The sequence below is a fragment of the Sorex araneus genome, chromosome 1 (assembly GCF_027595985.1).
Source record: "Sorex araneus isolate mSorAra2 chromosome 1, mSorAra2.pri, whole genome shotgun sequence".
NCBI classification, from domain to species: domain Eukaryota; kingdom Metazoa; phylum Chordata; class Mammalia; order Eulipotyphla; family Soricidae; genus Sorex; species Sorex araneus.
This window is the reverse complement of record NC_073302.1, coordinates 428,989,205-429,008,194: the sequence shown is the minus strand read 5'-3', so window position 1 is coordinate 429,008,194 and position 18,990 is coordinate 428,989,205. Positions and strand designations below refer to the sequence as shown.

Sequence of the window (18,990 nt, the reverse complement as noted above, 5' to 3'; positions counted from 1 at the left end):
GTGAAACCTGAGTCAGCCACATGCAAGGCAAACGCCCTGTACTATCACTGTACTGTGGCTTTGGCCCCAAAGACTACAGGTATTTCTAACATGGCAGTTGTTACACTTTTATATAGGAAGGTTATGTGAAGAATTATTGTTTCGTCACTCTTCAGAAAGGTGTACAACAGGGGATGATGAGCATCTTTAAAATCAGTAACTTTTGCACAAGGAAGGCTCATGGTGGAAAAGTTGCACTGGAGTCTGATGGGGCTGGAGTAGTGTGATGGGTGAGAATGTTGGATTTGGAGCAGAAGCTAAGAGCTGGTGCCAATGAACACATCGCAGTTTACTTACTGCATGATCTATCAGCAGGCTTGTGTGGCCCAGCAAAGGGCAGAGTGAGATGTGTGCTTCATGATATTATCAAAATCAGTAACTTCATTAAACGCCACCCCCCTCACAGTCCTTTGCTCTCAAATCTTTGCAGAGACGTGGACATTGATTACAATGAGCGTTCTATGTGCAGAGGCCAGGTGGCTCCCAAGTGAGTAGAGTTTAAACTGATTATTGAAATTGAAAGTGAAATTGTTAGTTTAGAATGAGCTGAAATCCTATTTCGTTGATTTTTTTTTTTCAGAATGACAAAGCTTTCAAAACTGAATTTTTGGTTGGATAGTTTTGAAAAGCTCAATGATTTAAATATGCCACTTCAGGGAAAAATGTTAACATACCCTGTTAAAAGGGAAAACTGAAAATATTGTTTAAAAGTGAACATATCAAGAATAAATGGAAAATGGGTTCTTTAGAATGTTCACAGCTGCAGATGACTTGATCATTGAAAATAACCTTTCTAAGGATTCAGCTGTTGCAGTTTTAATTGATCCTCTGAAGTACCTGGACACGTGTGTCAGAAATATTTTCCCTTTAATTTTTATTCTAAATTGGGTCAGAAACCATAACTGAAATTTCTTTAAAAGTCAGTTATCAGGGCTGGAGTGATAGCACAGCGGGTAGGGCGTTTGCCTTGCACGCGGCCGACCCCGGTTCTAATCCCAGCATCCCATATGGTCCCCTGAGCACCGCCGGGGTAATTCCTGAGTGAAGAGCCAGGAGTAACCCCTGTGCATCACCGGGTGTGACCCAAAAACCAAAAAAAAAAAGTCAGTTATCTGGAGCTGGAGTGATAGCACAGTGGGTAGGGCATTTGCCTTGCATGCAGCCGACCAGGGTTCAATTTCCAGCATCCCATATGGTCCCCTGGGCACTGCTAGGGGTAATTCCTGAGTGCAAAGCCAGAAGTAACCCCTGTGCATCGCTGGGTGTGACCCAAAGAGAAAAAAGAAGCTATCTGCCATTAAATTATAAGATTTGTCCAAGTTATCAAGAGACACACAGATTTCAACTTGAGTTTCCTAAAATATCATTAAATAACTTTAAGGGGCTGGAGCCATATAGTACAGCGGGTAGGGCGTTTGCCATGCATGCAGCAGACCCGGGTTCAATCCCCAACATCCCATATGCCACCCCCCAAGCACCACCAGGAATAATTCCTGAGCGCAACCCCTATACATTTCTGGATGTGACCCCCCAAAAAAAAAAAAACCTTTGACTAAAACAGAATGTCCAACAATTCCTAAAAATGTACGTAAACGTACTTCTGCCATTTTGTATTATGTATTTATGTAAAGAGGCATTCGCATTAACTGTTTAGCCAAGATTTAATTATTGATATAAAAACAAATAGACACACCTCTCTCATCATCACGCAATTTTTGCTTTCATCTGTAATAAATGGTAAAATTATATATATATCTATAATTTTCTATAAATTTTTAGTTTAAATTAATAAAATTTAATTTAATTTAAATTAACTTCTAAAAAATACTTTTCTTAATGGGGCCAGAGAGATTGTATCAAGGTTGAAGCACTTGTCTTGCAGTCAGCCTACCCCATTCCCTGGCACTGCACTGGTCTCTGGAGAGCTGCCAAACAGTTCTCTCACCTGAGCACTGAGCTAGGAGTAAGCCCTGAGCACCACCCAGATGTGACCCAAACACCATCTCTACCACTCTCCAATTTAAAAAATAAATTTTGTTGTGAGTTATTGGGCTGGAGCAATAGCACGGCGGGTAGGGTGTTTGCCTTGCACATGGCCGACCTGGATTCGATTCCCCCCGTCCCTCTCAGAGAGCCCAGCAAGCTACCGAGAGTATCCCACCTGCAAGGTGGAGCCAAGCAAGCTATCTGGGGCGTATTCAATATGCCAAAAACAGTAACAACAAGTCTCACAATGGAGACATTGCTGGTGCCCGCTCGAGCAAAATCGAGTGGTACAGTTTTGTATACCTTTTATACCTGGAGTTGTGTAAAAAGGATTTGGCAGGAAGGTCATGAGTAGGAAAAATTTAAGAAGGCCTGAGGCCTCTTACATTTCTTCCTCAGGGCTGGGAGGCTGTTGTGATTAGACAAATTTATGATCACTATAGGTCACTTAATTCATAGTTACTGTAATAGCCCTGTCAAAGACCTCTGTAATGCCACCAGTTTCCTATTTCTGAAATACATAGTTTTCAACATATTCCCTCTTTCAAATTGCTCGGTAGATCTCCTGGTGCATAAGAACATTCATAAGCTTTGTTTAGAGGCTTAACTCTAGAATTTGAACTCTCTCCCTCTAGTCTCATCTCCACTAACGTTTCTGTTAAATTTTATGTTCCAGGCAAACTGGGGTTATTTGAAATTCCCCTGTGCAAGCCATGCTTTTAGTCTCATCTTTGTTGTGCTGCTCCCTCTTTCTGAAATCCTCATTTTCTCTTCTGTTCACCCGGTTTTCTTGCTTCTTTCCATGTTCAGCATAGGTGCTAGTTCTAAGTCTCTCCCAGGCTCCACATTTGGAGTATAAGGGCTCTTTCTATTTGCTCCAAGAGATGCTGAATTCACCTCTGACACAGGCATTGCAATCTGTTGTTTCCAGCTCATTAGCTCAGCTGTGATCTCCATGAGGTCAAAGACTACATCTGATTTATGTTTGTCTTCTTTACCTAGTATGGTGCTAAGCATAAGTATCCATTAAATATATAGTAAATACTGACCTTTGAATGCCTGACATACAAAGCTCTGTATTGTGTGTTAGGGGCACAAAATGCATCATGATCACGATCACGATAGCCCGTTAAACACCAATTTCTCGGGCGGGCTCAGTAACATCTCATTTCCTCCTTTCCCTGAGATCTTAGAAGTCCATCTGGACTTGGCCCTCCCAATGATGCTGCAGTGGGGGCTCTTCAGGGTCAGGGGAATGAGATCCAGCTTGTTACTGGATTTTGCATATAAATACACCATGGGAAGCTTGCAAGGCTGTCCCATGTGGGCAGGAAACTCTCAGAAGACTGCCAGTTTCTCTCAAAGGGAGAAGCAGGCTAAAGATATCATGCGGCCGCTTGCTTCTGAGAGCTTGCTTTTAAGTCTCTGGATGTTGACCGTTGATGGGATTACACACACTTGGGTTCCTCTGCTGGTACCTTCATGCATGAGGCCTGTCCGAACGTGTAGAGAGGGGCCTCCAGCATGGCTGCAGCTAGGTTCCGGTGGTCTTCGGCCGCCGGGAGCTCTGCTTGGGGTGGGGAGGGAAGCTGGAGCCCATCCCCTCCGAGGGGCCCCGGGGAAGACAGCCAGGCATGTGGTCAAGAGACTCTCTGCCACAAAATGCATACATATGTATATATATTTACATATATGTGCATATATATATATATATCTCCACTTTTAAGGAGGTTACAGGCGCTACCTGCTCATAAAAAACTAACAGAGCTGATGAGATAAATCAATGGGATGAGCACATGCTTTGCATGCAGGAAGCCCAAGTTTACCACGCTGCAGGTTTAATACAGCACTGTTGCTCCCAGGCACTGCTAACTGTGGCCCAAAAGCCAAAATCCCCTTGACCCCACCAAAAAAATGTCCCAAGAGTCAAGACTGTAGCTTATTGACAGAGCACTTGCTTTTCATGTGTGAGACTCTGAGTTCAATCCCCAGCACAGAGTAAAGAAAATAACTTTCAGTAGAACTACAAGGTAACTACATACACACACACACACACACACACACACACACACACACACACACACACACACCACGGGCAAAAAGGAAGCTTTGAGACAGTATTGGTCTGAAAAGTCTTATCTGAAAAGACCTAAGTCGTAATTTAAAGATCCAAATGGTTTGAAGAGGTTTGGAGTGTTGTGAATAAGAAAGAGATACTGTGTTTTTAGAATGGTGAGGGTTGTGCATTGGCTAAATGTTAATGAAAGGATGATTTAAAAAGTCAATGTTTATAGGTAAAGTTATAAGTGAAGTAAATTTTGGCCAATTAAAGTGGATTTTTAAAATGTCATTGTACATTTTACTCTTCACAGAGAATAGAATACTTTAGCATTCTAGATTGCATTTTCATCACAAATTCCATTACCTCCAAAATCAAGAAAAAAGATAATTGATGTAATTCCTATATGCTTACTTTCTAGAAGAAATTTCTTCTTCACCCCACTGCAAGTTCCTGCTGTTAAAGGTATTGTATATCATATCTTTCCAGTCTTATTTTAAATGTAGCTTTGTGTTTATATGATTTTTTTTAAATCATAGGCGGTAAGCAAGAAATGCAAAGCTTATAATTCCCAATATGATGTCCTTACTTATTTTAATGGTCATATAATATACCACAGGTATTGGATTTCAGGAAAAGTAAAGATTATAAAGGGGTGAAATATTCATCAGTCTATTAAACGTGAAGGGAATTTACAGAAGTTAGTTCAATCTACTCATTCATTCCAGATGAATTAATTTAATGTTCTCTCTGACAGAAGCCCTCCACAATCCCCTATCAACACCAACACAGACTTTCTTCCAAACCAGGGGTATATATTCCTGGACCTGATAAACCTTATCAATGTTCCACTCCATTGTCAAGGTTCCAGGAACTTGATCCTGTTCTGCAGATCTACTTTAATTTCTTACCGCTTAAAACAACAGTAACAATCCAACAAATTCTCCACTTAGGCAACTTCAAACACCATACTGAAGAGCCAGCTCAAGTTCCGTATCATTTAGGAAAAATCCCAAGTCTCACTCACCTCTTTCTCTTCTAAATCAAGGATTTTACTTCATCTGTATCTTCCATTTTTTAGTTGTCTCTATTAAAAAAGAGTGCAAGTCCCCTGTGTCTTCCTCTCTGCCCCCATTCCTATACCAACACCAACACACACACACACACACACACACACACACCATTTCCTGGCTTCCTAAGTTTCATCTGTGTATGTGTATGATTATACTGACAGGAAAAGTAAATGAAGCAGTAGTCCTCAACCAATTTTTTCCCACAACTGAGAGTGAATTAACTTTCAAAAGATCTTTATAAAGGTAAATCTCACTACTATTATGAAATTAGAAAGTCACCTTTATTTATTACATATATTTTAATTGAATCACTGTGAGATACACAGTTGTAAAGCTGACAGAGCTCTTCATGTTTGAGTTTCAGTCATCCAGTTTCAATACCCATCCCTCTACTGGTATTCATTTCCCACCATCAATGTCCCAGTTCCCCTCCCATCACCCCCAGTTCGCCAGTCTGCTTCTGTAGCAAGCACTTTTCCTCTTTAACTCCTTTTGGGCATTGTAGTTTGCAATACAGGTACTGAGAGGTTATCATGTTTGTTCCTTTACGTACTTTCAGCACTCAGTTCTTATCCAGAGTGATCATTTCCATCTATCATTTTTTTAAATTTTATTCCCCCCCTCCATCTATCATTTTTATAGTGGTCCTTTTCTTTCCCAACTCCTTTCTCCCCCAGCACTTGAGGCAGGCTTCCAACCATGGACCAATCCTCCTGACCCTTGTTTCTACTGTCCTGGGGTACTAGTCTTAGATTATGTTTCTTTATAATCTACAAATGTGTGCAATCATTCAATGTCAGGCCCTCTCCTTCTGACTCATTTCACTCAGCATGATATTCTCCATGTTCATTTATAAGCAATTTTCATGACTTCACTTTTTATGGTGGCTGTATAGTAGCACTGTAGCACTGTTGTTCCGTTGTTCATCGATTTGCTCAAGTGGGCACCAGTAATGTCTCCATTGTGAGACTTGTTGTTGCTGTTTTTGGCATATCGAATACGCCATGGGTAGCTTGCCAGGCTCTGCCATGCAGGCAGGATACTTTTGGTAGCTTGCATGCTCTCTGAGAGGGATGAAGGAATCGAACTCAGGTCAGTCGTGTGCAAGGCAAACGCACTACCGCTGTGCTATTGCTCCAGTCTGGCTGTGTGGTATTCCACTGTATAGATGTACCACAGCTTCTTTAACCAATAGTCTGCTTTCAGGCATTCATAGAGTCACCTTTAAATCGTTTAGTTTACTCTTGCTTCTTAAGAAGAAATAGAGACCCCAAGGGGTGAAGTGGCTTGTTTCATCTATTAACATGGATATGTCACTATTGTTTCATTGTTGGAGTCACTTCCTCTTCTTCCTTCCACTTCCCAACTAAACTTAAGCTGTTGATTATGATGTCATCTGCAACTCTAATAGCACCTGTCTTTTCTTGCTTCCCATACAGAATCAAGAACAGAGTTTGGGCACATAGAGTGTTCTAAGGAAAGAATTGTGGACTCAGTTGAACCCCTGTGGAACGTGGACTATTTCAAGACTCTGAGTTTGGCGCCTCTGAGTGAATTCTTGCCTCAGGTTGACCTACTAACAGTGAGCAGCAATGGGCCAAAGGACAAATGCCAAGTGTGTAGTCTTACTTGTACAACTAAATTATATTCAGCATCATATATGAACTTCTTTTGTAGCCTCTACAGTTTGAACAACTATTGTTAGTTACAGAGTAGAGTCCATAATAAAAGTGTTTTAATGGACTCTCCTCACGTGTTTCATGCAAAAACTAGGTTTTTTTTTTCCAACAAGAAAAGCACCAGGCTGTCCAAGATGGATACTGTTGGGCGGAAGAAGCATTTTTCATTGAGCTTGATGTTTAGAACTAGCCTCAGACAAGTGACTGGAACTCTGTGCTGCTTTCGTGAAAAGTGCTAAATGAAGATTATAGTATATTAGTAGGTACTTGAAGGCTCTAAGGCATCAAAGTGGTGCCAATTTGAGATATTAAGTTGGGTGAAATTTTTTGGAACTATTTTGAAGACCTGTGGCTTGCCTTAACGGTATGGCTGGTAGTGAGCAATGGATGGGAACTAGCCATCCTTGGATGGGATTTGATCCTATACCTGGCATTATTTGTACCACTCTATAAAACTAGATGACCTGCCAACTGCATAGTGTGACTTTTCCTGTTTTGGTCTTTACTACCTCATTTTTTAAATTTTAAATTACCTTTATTTTGGGAGGTCCACACCTGGATGTCCTGGGGAGCTACTACCAATTGGTACTCAGGGGTCACTTCTGGTGGTTGGTGCTTGGGAGATCACATGGTGCCAGTAATTGAATCTAAGGGCTCCTGCATGCTCCAGTTGCAACCCTATCTTTTCTTTTTGTTTTGGGGGCACATCAGGAAGTGCTAGGGATTTTTTTTTTACAGAATCATTGGTGAGGCACAACTATTTCTGTTTTGAAAAGAGGCAGGTTGACATTCAAAAGAGTAAGTTTGGGTGCTTGGGGACCATATGTGGTGCTGGGGATTGAACCTAGGTTAGCCAGCCATGTGCAAGGCAAGCACCCCACTCTCTGTCCTATCCTTCCAGTCCTAAACTGAGTTCTTTAAAAAAAAATTTAAAACCATTTTAATTGAAGTACTGGGATAAACAACTCTTTGAGGTCAGTCTTATAACTTTGTTGAGGGAGATTGAGAATAGCACAAGATGCAATTGTATGTTCTGCCTCTTTTTTCAGGCAACAACGTAGCAAAGTAAAGACTACAGGAGCTACTGGTAGTTTAGGAATGATTATGGATCCTGATGAGGTAAGAAAATTCATTAGTAAATATTCCTTTTTACATTTTCTTGGACATTTCTTAGAACACTTTATAAGCTGGATCTCACAAATTTCCTGATGGAAAACAAAAAAATATCAATACTTATGTATAGAACATAATTTTATAGAAAAGAGACAGGGACAAATCAGCAAGAAAAATTGGGAGAACCAGAAGCTGTCTTAGGGTGCAAGTGAATGCTAACCCTGACTTCCCTGACTTCTGCTCTCAGGATGCTTTTTAAGTTACGGTTATTTCCCCATATTTATCATACTTAAGTGAATTTTCCAGCCCACCTCTTATTTTATAAGCCAGAGATAGTACACTTCAGCATAACAAAATTAAAACCACATCCCAATATGAAAAGTATTGGAAACTAACCTGGAACCGGAGTGATATTTTAGAAAAATTCAGAAGTAAACACACTTGCCCAGGGGCTAGCACAGCGGCTGGGCATTTGCCTTACACGCAGGTGACCCAGGTTCGATTCCCAGCATCCCATATGGTCCCCCGACACCGCCAGGAGTAATTTCTGAGTGCAGAGCCAGGAGTAACCCCTGTGCATTGCCGGGTGTGACCCAAAAAGAAAAAATAAACACTTTCCCAGAGACTTTGCCTCCTGAAATTAATTTTTTAAATGCCCATAAAAGAAAAAAATTTCATATATCACCCCAAGTAATTTTTTCTAGACTTCTATGATTATAAATGTGTCATGTCTATGAACTAGGTTTGTCATAATACATTTTGATATTGAACAAAGATTTTCAGTTTTCCAAAAAGTAATAAAATAACTTCATCTTTGAACTGATCTCAAATTCCATACAACCCTCTCTAGAGGAATTTATGGCCTGGTTTTAATTCCCTCCCTGTTTCCCACCCACCCACCCCTGACCCCTGGGAAATGTCAAGTTCTGACTTTGCCTCCTGAAGTTCAACAGTACCTCTCCTCTATCCATTATTCTGTTTCTTAAAATGTTTTCCTTCTTGGGGGCTGGAGCGATAGCACAGTGGGTAGGGCATTTGCCTTGCACGCAGCCGACCCGGGTTCGATTCCCAGCATCCCATATGGTCCCCTGAGCACCACCAGGAGTAATTCCTGAGTGCATGAGCCAGGAGTAACCCCTGTGCATCGCCGGGTGTGACCCAAAAAGCAAAAAAAAAAAAAATGTTTTCCTTCTTGGGCAGGAGAGATAGTACAGGAACTTAGGCACTTACCTTGCCTGTGGCTGACCCTGGTTTGATCTCCAGCCCCATGAATGGTTTGAGCACTGTTGGAAATGATTCCAGAGCAGAGCCAGTAGTAGAGTTCTGTCTGGTGTGTCCCCCAGGACAAGGAACACCTTGTTCCCCCGTCCTCCCCATATTAAAAAATGTTTCCCTTCTTGACTTTCTTGTTTTTTGCTGCCCTTTAGTGCAAGCTCTTTTCCTCTGAACTTTTTTTGTTTTTTAAGGCATAGCAGACTTTACAAATGTACAGGATTGAATCCCCCCTTCTGTTTTCCTGGTTTCTGACAATGCGAAGCATGAAGCAGGAGGGAGGTTATCAGAGCCTTAATTCCTTGTGTTCTTACCTCTATGATGTCTCTTTAGATAGCCTAGGGCCAAGTGAGAGGCCAACAAAGGAGGTAAGAGAGACCCACCCGATAACTCATTCCATGCAACCCACCAATGACCAGAATTAGTACCACCAGAAAAATGCAAAATGATAGTGTTCGAAACCAGAACAGTTGGGAACTTGCCACAAGTGTATGGGGCACAGAGGGCAGTTAGAACAGAGAAGGGACCAGTAAGACAATAATAGTTGGAACTGATCACTCTGGACATGATTGATTTTGGACAAAAACTGAGTGATGGAAGTAGGTAAAGGAATATGCATGATAACCTTTCATTGTCTATATTGTATTGCAAACCATGATGCCAAGAGTGTGTGTGTGTGTGTGTGTGTGTGTGTGTGTGTGTGTGTGTGAGAGAGAGAGAGAGAGAGAGAGAAAGTGTTTGCCATAGAGGCAGGTGGGGGAGGGGAGAGGGCAGGAGTGAAACTGGTGGTGGGAAATGTACACTGGTGAAGGAATGGGTGTTGGAACATTGTATGACTGAAACTCAATCATGAACAACTTTGTAGCTGAATCTCACAGTGATACATTAAAATAAAATTGCTAGTGTGGCCCAAATTTAAGTGTGTGTGTGTACTACATTTCTGGAAGTATCTAAGATTTCAGATACATTTACAAAATGCGCAAACGCCATGCCATTTCTCCCATTCCTCTGCAAACCAGGTTAACTCTGCTGCATTCAGGTTAGCTGGCTGCAATCCGCAGGGCTCACTTTTACTTGGCACCTTTGAAGCATCGCCCCTTGGGAACTTCCTTTCTCCTTCAGGCTGTCTGTCCCCTTCCGTGTTGATTTTCCCTTGCCTCTTACTCTGCCAGAAACTTAAAAGGCAGAGGAAAAGGCAGGAGTCCTCGGAGTGACTCGTTACCTGATAAACTTGGCCATTGCCCCTGCGTCCCCTCCTTTCAGGCTGCTTAGCTTGATATTTCACAAAGGTGGTTCCCATTTTGGGGAACCAGCTTCCGTGTCAGGATGCTTCCGAAATGAGCGCTCCTCGTGGCGGCGCTCACTCTGGGAGACTCCCGGAGCAGATGTGGAGCCCAGTGTTTCTCCCAACTCCTTACCTAGAATCAGATACCCATTTGTCAGGTTATGGGGAGAGCTGGAATACTGTTTAGCACCAACGTAATTTGAAGGCACTAATTTGGATCATTGTCTCTAGGTCTCTGACATATACAGACAATCGAAATTTGTTCTAAAGAACCTTCGATATTACACAGTTCATCCAAACTTGGTAAGTGGAAAACACAATCCCCCCCCACCCGAGATCCGCACTGGCCAGTTTCAGCGGCCAGGCGGCAACTCGCCACAGAGGATTCCAGCAGTGCCCAAGCGCCGCCGCCCAGTGTGTGTGACTGCAGATGCTCCTAGCCCAGAGAGGCAGCACTGTCCCAGGACACCGGGCTGGGATTGGAGGAGCTGAGGGAGGAGTGGGGAGCTGGAGTCCTGCTGCTTGCATCCACGAGCATCTGATGCCCGCCCTCCCCAATCTCCAGCCTTCCTCCCATTAGTAGAAAGGCCAGTGTCTCCTGTCCGCATCTCAGTTGGCACGCTGCCTTTTGAGCACGGGGCTTGCTTCCGCAGAGTCATGGGGCTAGGTCTGTGGTAGAGAAGTGCTGGGATGCTCCCCTCAGACTCCCAAGAAGCCAGGAGATGGGGAGAAGGGGTGTCTGTCTGGCTGTTCCTCCCGGCTGTCCCTCCCAGAGGCACAGAGGAAGCCACTTCGCTTCCAAGCAGAAACTTCTCCTGGTGCCCACTATGTTGGGCTTTATGTCAGCCTTTTTTCTAAAGAGCAAAGTCATCGCCCCTTGATTGTGGAAATCTCTCCAGCTCATTTCATTTCCTTTAATATTTCTCCTAAAAAAATTTTTTTTGTCTTTCCAAGTCATTTCCATAGCCCCTTGTTTATTTCACTATTTACCAAAGGGGAGTGATCCTGGGGCAAGGGGAGGTGGGGGGGGAAGGGAGAGCGAGGGGGGTTGGTTGGTTCATTGTAACTTGGGGTGAAATGGGGGAGAGGTTCTGTTTGTTTGTGTAAAGCAGCTAGATTTCCAGCTGGGTCCTGATTTTTAAAAAAAAAATTTTTTTTTTCTGTGAAGGGGGTGGTAGGCCAAATAAATGTCCGATACCTCTGGTGTGATTGCTGGTCTACTTGCTAAGGAAAGAAGGCTCAGACAGCTCCCACCATTTTCTGTGAAACAAATTTCAGAGCAGATGTGTCTCACTCCTCCCCAATCCCTCTCCCTGCCCTCTGGAGATGAAAAATGAGCCAATGGATGTCTTATTCTTCTCTTGATCTAATCCCTTTGTCTCTCTGGAAACTTTTTTGTCTGCTCAGGCCCGCTACTATGAGCCTTTGAAGCCCACGGCACTGCAGAAATATCTATATCAACACAAGAAAATCCGAAGTTTCTTGTTAAAAGTAGCGGAGTATGATCAGGATAAGACCTTATTGATTCTGACCAACAACCCACTTCCCTATCCCTTTCATCAACAAGAAGAGGACAAGGCACCTGAGTACTTTTCCAAGGAGTTTCTGCTCCAGGTAATGCACCTGGGGAAGTGTCCTGGCATCATCCCAGGTAAGGAACTAGAAGAACTAGGAGTCAGCTCGAAGAACGGTGCTAACAGAACATGGAGGATGACTTTCAGGAGCCAACATCTCTTTCTTTTCCATATGCTTCATAAAACAGAATCTGGAGTTCCTTGGAAATACTCAGAACGAGCGTTGTCCAAAGGCAACATTGAATTAAATGTCCCAGACATTCATTCCACAAAGAAAAGGGGGCCTTGATGATGAATGGTTCCTTTGGGGGCAAAGACAGATTGTTATTAATGAAAGCTAACGTACCATGGGTATAAATTAATAAAGGAATCTGGGATGTGGGTTAGCGGTAGAGTATTTACCTTGCATGTTTGTGTCTCTGGGTTCCATTCCTGGCACCACAGAAAATTAAGTCAGTAAAGGGTAAGTCAGAAAATGAGGACCTGGGGCTGGAGCAATAGTACAGCGGGAAGGGCGTTTGCCTTGCATGCGATTGACCCGAGTTTGATCCCTGGCATCCCATATAGTACCCCGAGCACCAGCAGGAGTAATTCCTGAGTGCAGAGCCAGGAGGAACCCCTCTGCATTGCTGGGTGTGGCCCAAAAAGCGGGAAAAAAATGAGGACCTAAGAAAAAGAAATGAATATCTCAATGGGAAAGGAGTGAAGAGTTAACAATTTACACACGTTGCTTTTGCAGGGAGAAGGGAAGTGGTATGGAGGAGATAATTCACTTCCATTTTCAAGGCAGAGTCTCTTGTAGCCTCAAGAAGTTCAATTCCGCAAAGAATTGCTCAACAAGAACTTAGCTGAGGACCGAAATATAAAAATGACTGATTACAAGATAGTTTCTACCTTCAAGGAACTTGGAATCTAATGAGAGACACACAATCAGTAAATGAGATGTGTAAAAGTAATTATTTCAGGATATGTGAATAAAGAGAATTCACAGAATGTAGGAGTAATATTCGGCAGATAAAATTTTCATTTGGGGAAAAGAAAGTAAATAGAAAATCTCTGTAGAAGAGGTGACTCTGAAACAAGAAGTGTGAGTATATTCCAATTAGTGAGGATGACAAAGACCTGAACACGTGAGATATAAGGTCCATGAGAGAAAGTTAAAAAAATAAGTAGGAGGGGGGGCAGAGTGATAGTAAAGCAGGGAGGGCCTTGCCTTGCATGAAATCAGTCTGGGTTTGATCCTTGGCATCCTGTATGGTTCCCTGAACACCGCCAAGAGTGATTACTTAGGAGCTGGAGCAATAGTACAGCAGGTAGGGCGTTTGTTTTGCACGTGGCCAACCCGGGTTCGATTCCCAGCATCCCCCATATGGTCCCCCGAGCACTCCAGGAGTAATTTCTAAATGCATGAGCCAAGAGTAACCCCGGTACGTCGCTGGGTGTGGCCCAAAAAGAAAAAAAACATGAGTGATTACTTAGTACAGAGCCAGGAGTAGCTCCTGAGCACCACCAGGTGAAGCCCCCCCCCCCCAAAACAGAACAAACAAGTAGGCAGAGAGTTGGGGATTAATGGTAGAGCACTTGTATTTGTGAGATCATGGGGTCAGTCTCCAGCACATAGAAGTGGGGGCGGGGGGAGCAGGAGAGAAGGCGTTTTTGGAGGTTAGGAGAGAAATATGCATTGGTTGTGAGACAAAAAAAAAATCAGAAAAAATAGTTATAATATTACTAAAAGAGTTAAGATGAGATTCTGAGGAATTGAACTTAACAATTAGCAGAGGAAGTAAAGAATACCATTTCAGAGACATTGAGAATCAGGATCTTAAAAAGATCTTGACGGCTTGGGCCGGAGCGATAGCACAGCGGGTAGGGCGTTTGCCTTGCACGCGGCCGACCCGGGTTCGATCCCCGGCATCCCATATGGTCCACTGAGCACCGCCAGGAGTAATTCCTGACTGCAAAGCCAGGAGTAACCCCTGAGCATCGCTGGGTATGACCCAAAAAGCAAAAAAAAAAAAAGATCTTGACGGCTTGACACAGTAAGACTTATCTCTAAGTGAAGGTATAAACTAAAGTATCTACTTATGAGAGAAACTTTATCTTGGTTGTGAAATAGTCCCAAGACAGATCCATAGACTAAAAAGTCATGAATTTGGAATTAGTATTTCTTTAGTGCCTGATGTTTGGCAGAATCCTCCCAAATGGAAGATTTAAAAAATGCTACTTTCCAGTGGTATATGCTGAGAAAAAGGTTAACTGATTTGTCTGTGGTCTGTTGGACTTTGTCTTAGTGTGAATGTCAGGTGGTTTGTGGAGGTAGAGTGGGTGATGTATTCTGAGAGAGGGGCACATGCCACACTAGTCTTGTCCTGCTCAAGAGGAGAAGGAAACCGAATAATATCATGTAACTTTCCTTCAGAAGAGCTTTCTTCCAACAACTGCCACCCTGTGAACTTCACAGATCATAGGGAAGACATGGTAGGGGTGCTGTGAGGGTAACATTGTGAATGATCTTTAAGAACCTTTCTGAAAATCTTTGATCCTATGATCTTTGGTACTTATGTGATTATTACCTCACAAAACATTCCATTTTGTGGATATTTGACTCCAGATATTATATCCATAAGCAAATTGTGGTACCAGCCCAATTAGTAGAGCAAAGGTTGTCAAAGATTGGCACTGTAATATATCAGTGACTAAATCAAAGTCTTTTTTCTGTTGTTTGTTATTGTTTTTAGACCAGACTTGGCTGTACCCAGGACTCCTATCTATCTCTATAGTCAGAGACCTCTCCTGGCAGGGTCAGGGGATTGATCATACATGGTGCCTGGTGATTGAATCTGGGTCAACTGTGTACAAGACAAACATCCTGTCCACTGTACTATTGCTCTGGCCTCTTTTTAAAAATCAGAGTCTTTGGATAAAGTTTAATTCTAGAGAGGCTAACAGATACCTAGCAAATGATCACATAGATAATATATAATGTGACAAGGACCATGACAAAGGAAAATAAGAGGCTGGCAGATAATGTGTATATGTGATGATTTTCAATAGTATAATTCCTTAGGGAAGACTCAAAAGGTGATGGTGAATGCTATTTAAATAGATAATGGAATGGGAAGTATTATGCAATTGCTGCATCTAGCAGATTTTGCTTTCATTTTATTTTCCATGCATTGGGAAAAATATAAACTATAACTTTCTCATATGAAAAAGAGTTCCATACTGGGCTCACTACTGGGTTCATTGGTGGTGGAGAATGGACACTGGTAGAGGGAGGGGTGCTCGAACATTGTATGAGGGAAACACAAGTATGAAAATCTGTAAATCTGTTACTGTACTCTCATGGTGATTCACTAATTTAAAAATAAATAAATAAATAAATAAATAGAAAAGAGTTCCAATGAGATAAATCACGGGAATGTGGGAAACCAAGATCATACTATTTGATTAAAAGCTCAAAGTGTTTAATCCTGGAAGAGCATAAGTTTAAGAAGAATGAAACAGTTATCACATTCCAAACAGATTCGGTGGAGATCCACTCAATTGGATCTCAGTTTGGACTTAGAAATTGTAGTGAGGTGGTTTTCAGTTGATCCAAGATGAAATAGCTTAGGGTTTTGGGGTATAGGGCAATTGAGTATTTGGTAGGGATGTTATGAAGGTAACATTGTGAATGATCTTTAAGAATCTTTCTGAATATCTCTGATTCTATGATCTTTGGTACTTAGTGATTATTACCTCACAAAACATTCCATTTTGTGGAATCAGGATGGAAGGTAGGGTCCCAGAGAACTATTTTTAAATTCATTTATCACTAAGTATTTTGTTTTCTAGACAATTCAAAGATGAAACACATAATCTTGAAACTGGATAAATTCCTTTGCCATTCACTCAAAAGGTCCAGTGAACAAGTTCAGTCAATTAGGGAACTAATCACCTAGGGTGGCAAAGAACTAACTAGGTGTTGGCACTCTCGGGAACTGTGTTCTTTTGTTTAAGCCTCTGACAGGTTTGGGGCATCAAGTTAGGGTAATTGGAGCTTAGTTGAGCAACCTTGTCCAGCTTTTAAACTCCAAGTCACTCAGTGTACTTTGATTAACTCTTTTTTCCTCTGTTGCAGAAAATTGAACACCCCAAAACCCCTAAACATACCCGATTACCCCTGATGCCCTCAAAAAAACAATTAAGATGTGGATTGAAATCTTCCTTCCCATTGACATTGATGGAGGACCCCAAGATGGAGCAATGGTTTAGGTGAAATGGTGATGCTTGTACTTCTTTTCCTTCCTCTTTTTTTCCTGACTCATCTTACTGTCTTTTTTCAGTGTGATTTGGTAGTAGGGAAAGTCAACTGTAAGATTATTAGTACAGATTCCTTATCTTACCCCCAACCTCACTTACGCCCTAATGAAACAGTGATAGGACACTCAAGTTTTTCACAGACAGTGGTTCTCAAGAGCAAAGAGGATATTCTGAAGGTCTATGCTTTGAAGAAACAAATTCTCTTCAGTGCTTGTTAAAGATTGTGTCGTGCGGGGCTGGAGAGATAGTACAGCGGGTAGGGTGTTTGCCTTGCATGCGGCCGACCCAGGTTTGATTCCCAGCATCCCATATGGTCCTTTGAGCACCACCAGGGGTATTTCCTGAGTGCAGAGCCAGGAGTGACCCCTGTGCATTGCTGGGTGTGACCTAAAAGCAAAAAAAAAAATTGTGTCGTGGGCACAAGGTGCTGAGATTTACTCAGACACTTGTTATCACAGTAGCCTGTGTCTAGTTCGGAGAGGAGATTCTAGAATTCCTTTGGAAGTTTATGATATTTAGTTCTAAAAGTCTCTTTTGCCACTAAGCAGGACTCTCACTCTGCTGGTGGTCATCCTCTAGTAATTGTCCTTTATTCTCCCCTAGGATCTGGCTACTGATGACTATTCAGTGGCTATTTCCATTCAACTCCCATGTTCTAAAACCCACTAAATGAACTTTCTTTTTTTAAGATTTTCCACAAGCAAAGATTTCAAGAGTGAAGGGAAATATTCAAAGCTGCATGCTTTGAGGAAACAGAAAAGTATGTACCCACAGCTTAACTTTTCTCCAGTCTGCGCCAAGGATATGAAGAAGGGTGGTAAGTTTCCTTTAAGGTGATGGCTAACAGGACTAAGAGGAGGGAAGGAGGGGCTGAGAGATGAGAGCAATCAGTATTTCTCACAGGGTTCTAAAGAACATTTTTCCTTGTAGCATTAAACTTAAAACTGATAGAGGACTGGAGAGATAGTAGAGGGATTAAGGAGTTGTGTGTTTTGTTTTGTTTTTTAATTCATGAATCACCGTCAGGTACAGTTACAGACTTATAAATTTTTGTGCTCTCGTTTCAGCCATACAATGGTTGAGAACCCATCCCTCCACCAGTACCCATTTTCCACCACCAATGGTCCCAGCATCCCTCCCACCACCCCCACCCCGTCCCCTCCACCCCACCCCGCCTCTGTGGCAGGGCATTCCCTTTTGCTCCCTCTCTCCTTAAGGTGTTGTGTTTGTTTTACATGAAGCTGAGTCTTGTTCAGTCCCCAGTACCACATAATGGTCTTCTGAGCACTGCCAGGAATGATCCTCTCAGTACAGTGTCAGGAGTAGACCCTGAGCTCCTCCAGATATGGGTCCAAACAACCTCCCCGCCCCCCAGACACCAAAAACTGAGAGGCCCAAGTAATGCTAGGCGTTGGCCCCTGTTTAAATCCTCAGGCTCCAAGAAAGTTCTAGCATATTGTTTCCAAATTATATTACCTACTGCTTTAATATTTTTTCCATGTTGATGTCCTAGTTGTCCTATTAAATATTTAGTTTTTAAAAAATGATGATTTTTGGTTCTTGCCTTAGTGATTTTATTGATACTATGGGTTTGATATAAAATTGTTTTTTTCCCTGCCATGTTATCAGATTCATAGTACTTTCATTAAAAATGTTTGTTATCTAAAACTGACCATTAGGAATCTTCTTCCACTTTAAGAAAGTGGAGTGACCAAAGGATGATAAGTCCTGTACGTTCTCATCCTGTAAGATCTTGAGTATTTTTGGAGAGTGAAAGGGGTTTGGGATAAGGCTGTATGGAAGACAATACAAGTTTGCCCCTCACAAAATAGTCTTTTAACCACGTTTTTTGTTTTTTCTTTTGTCTTTTTAATTTTTTTTACAGATTTTTCACAAATTTTTGTGATTACATTTCAGTCAAACAATGTTCAAGTACCCATCACTTCACCAGTGCCCATTCTCCACTACCAATGTTCCCAGTGTCCCTCCCACCACCCCATCCCTTTCCACCCCTTGTCTCTGTGGCAGACACATTCTCTCTTACACGCTCTCTTTCCTTTTGGGTGTTACGGTATGCAATTATGCACTGAGCAGTCATTATATTTGGTCAATAGTCTACTTTCGGCACACATCTACCATCCCGAGCGAACCCTCCAACCATCATTTACTTTGTGTTAACCACGTTTTTGAGGAGCCTATGAAGTGTTGGACTCTTCAGAACAATAGCACTTTCAGTATGGACGATGGTTGGAGGAAATCTCAAAGGGTTTTCTAAATTATGCAAATAAGGACTTGAGTTTTATCCCACCGATGTTTGGGACACATTGAAGGATTTCAGAGCACTGGCTACACCTTTGTGTATTCAGAGTGTAATGCCAGAGTCCCTAGACCTCACCGGTTCATAGACTCAAGATACGGTTCATTTTTCTGGTGTATCCATGCTCAAGCAATTTTGTAATGTCCCTGAGGTTTGCTTATCTGTTCTACAGGGCCATTCTAATGATTGCTTAATAGTTCTTCCAGCCAGTGGCAGCCCAGTCACAAGGCACAGCCAGCACGCCCTATTACATCATTCCCCAACTGGCTTCTTCAGGCTTCTGGTTCC

General features: G+C 42.3%; 1 protein-coding gene across 1 annotated transcript; it reads left to right on the top strand.

The window, feature by feature from the left end:
* The first annotated feature begins 789 nt into the window (after positions 1 to 789).
* On the top strand, positions 790 to 17,658 carry TSGA13 (testis specific 13). Its single transcript, XM_055129281.1, has 7 exons — positions 790 to 884; positions 7,886 to 7,955; positions 10,738 to 10,809; positions 11,914 to 12,120; positions 16,204 to 16,337; positions 17,075 to 17,202; positions 17,603 to 17,658. Exons 1-7 carry the CDS (start codon positions 790 to 792, stop codon positions 17,656 to 17,658), a joined length of 762 nt encoding a protein of 253 aa, XP_054985256.1.
* Positions 17,659 to 18,990: the final 1,332 nt, after the last annotated feature.

What these genes read in the sequence shown, in the direction of transcription:
- TSGA13 (XM_055129281.1), top strand. Translation starts at nt 790, where the DNA reads ATGTTCACAGCTGCAGATGACTTGATCATTGAAAATAACCTTTCTAAG. An exon ending in CCTCTGAAGTACCTGGACAC is followed by an intron (nt 885 to 7,885) that starts GTGTGTCAGAAA and finishes CTCTTTTTTCAG; the next exon opens with GCAACAACGTAGCAAAGTAA. An exon ending in CAAGGATATGAAGAAGGGTG is followed by an intron (nt 17,203 to 17,602) that starts GTAAGTTTCCTT and finishes TCTCTCCTTAAG; the next exon opens with GTGTTGTGTTTGTTTTACAT.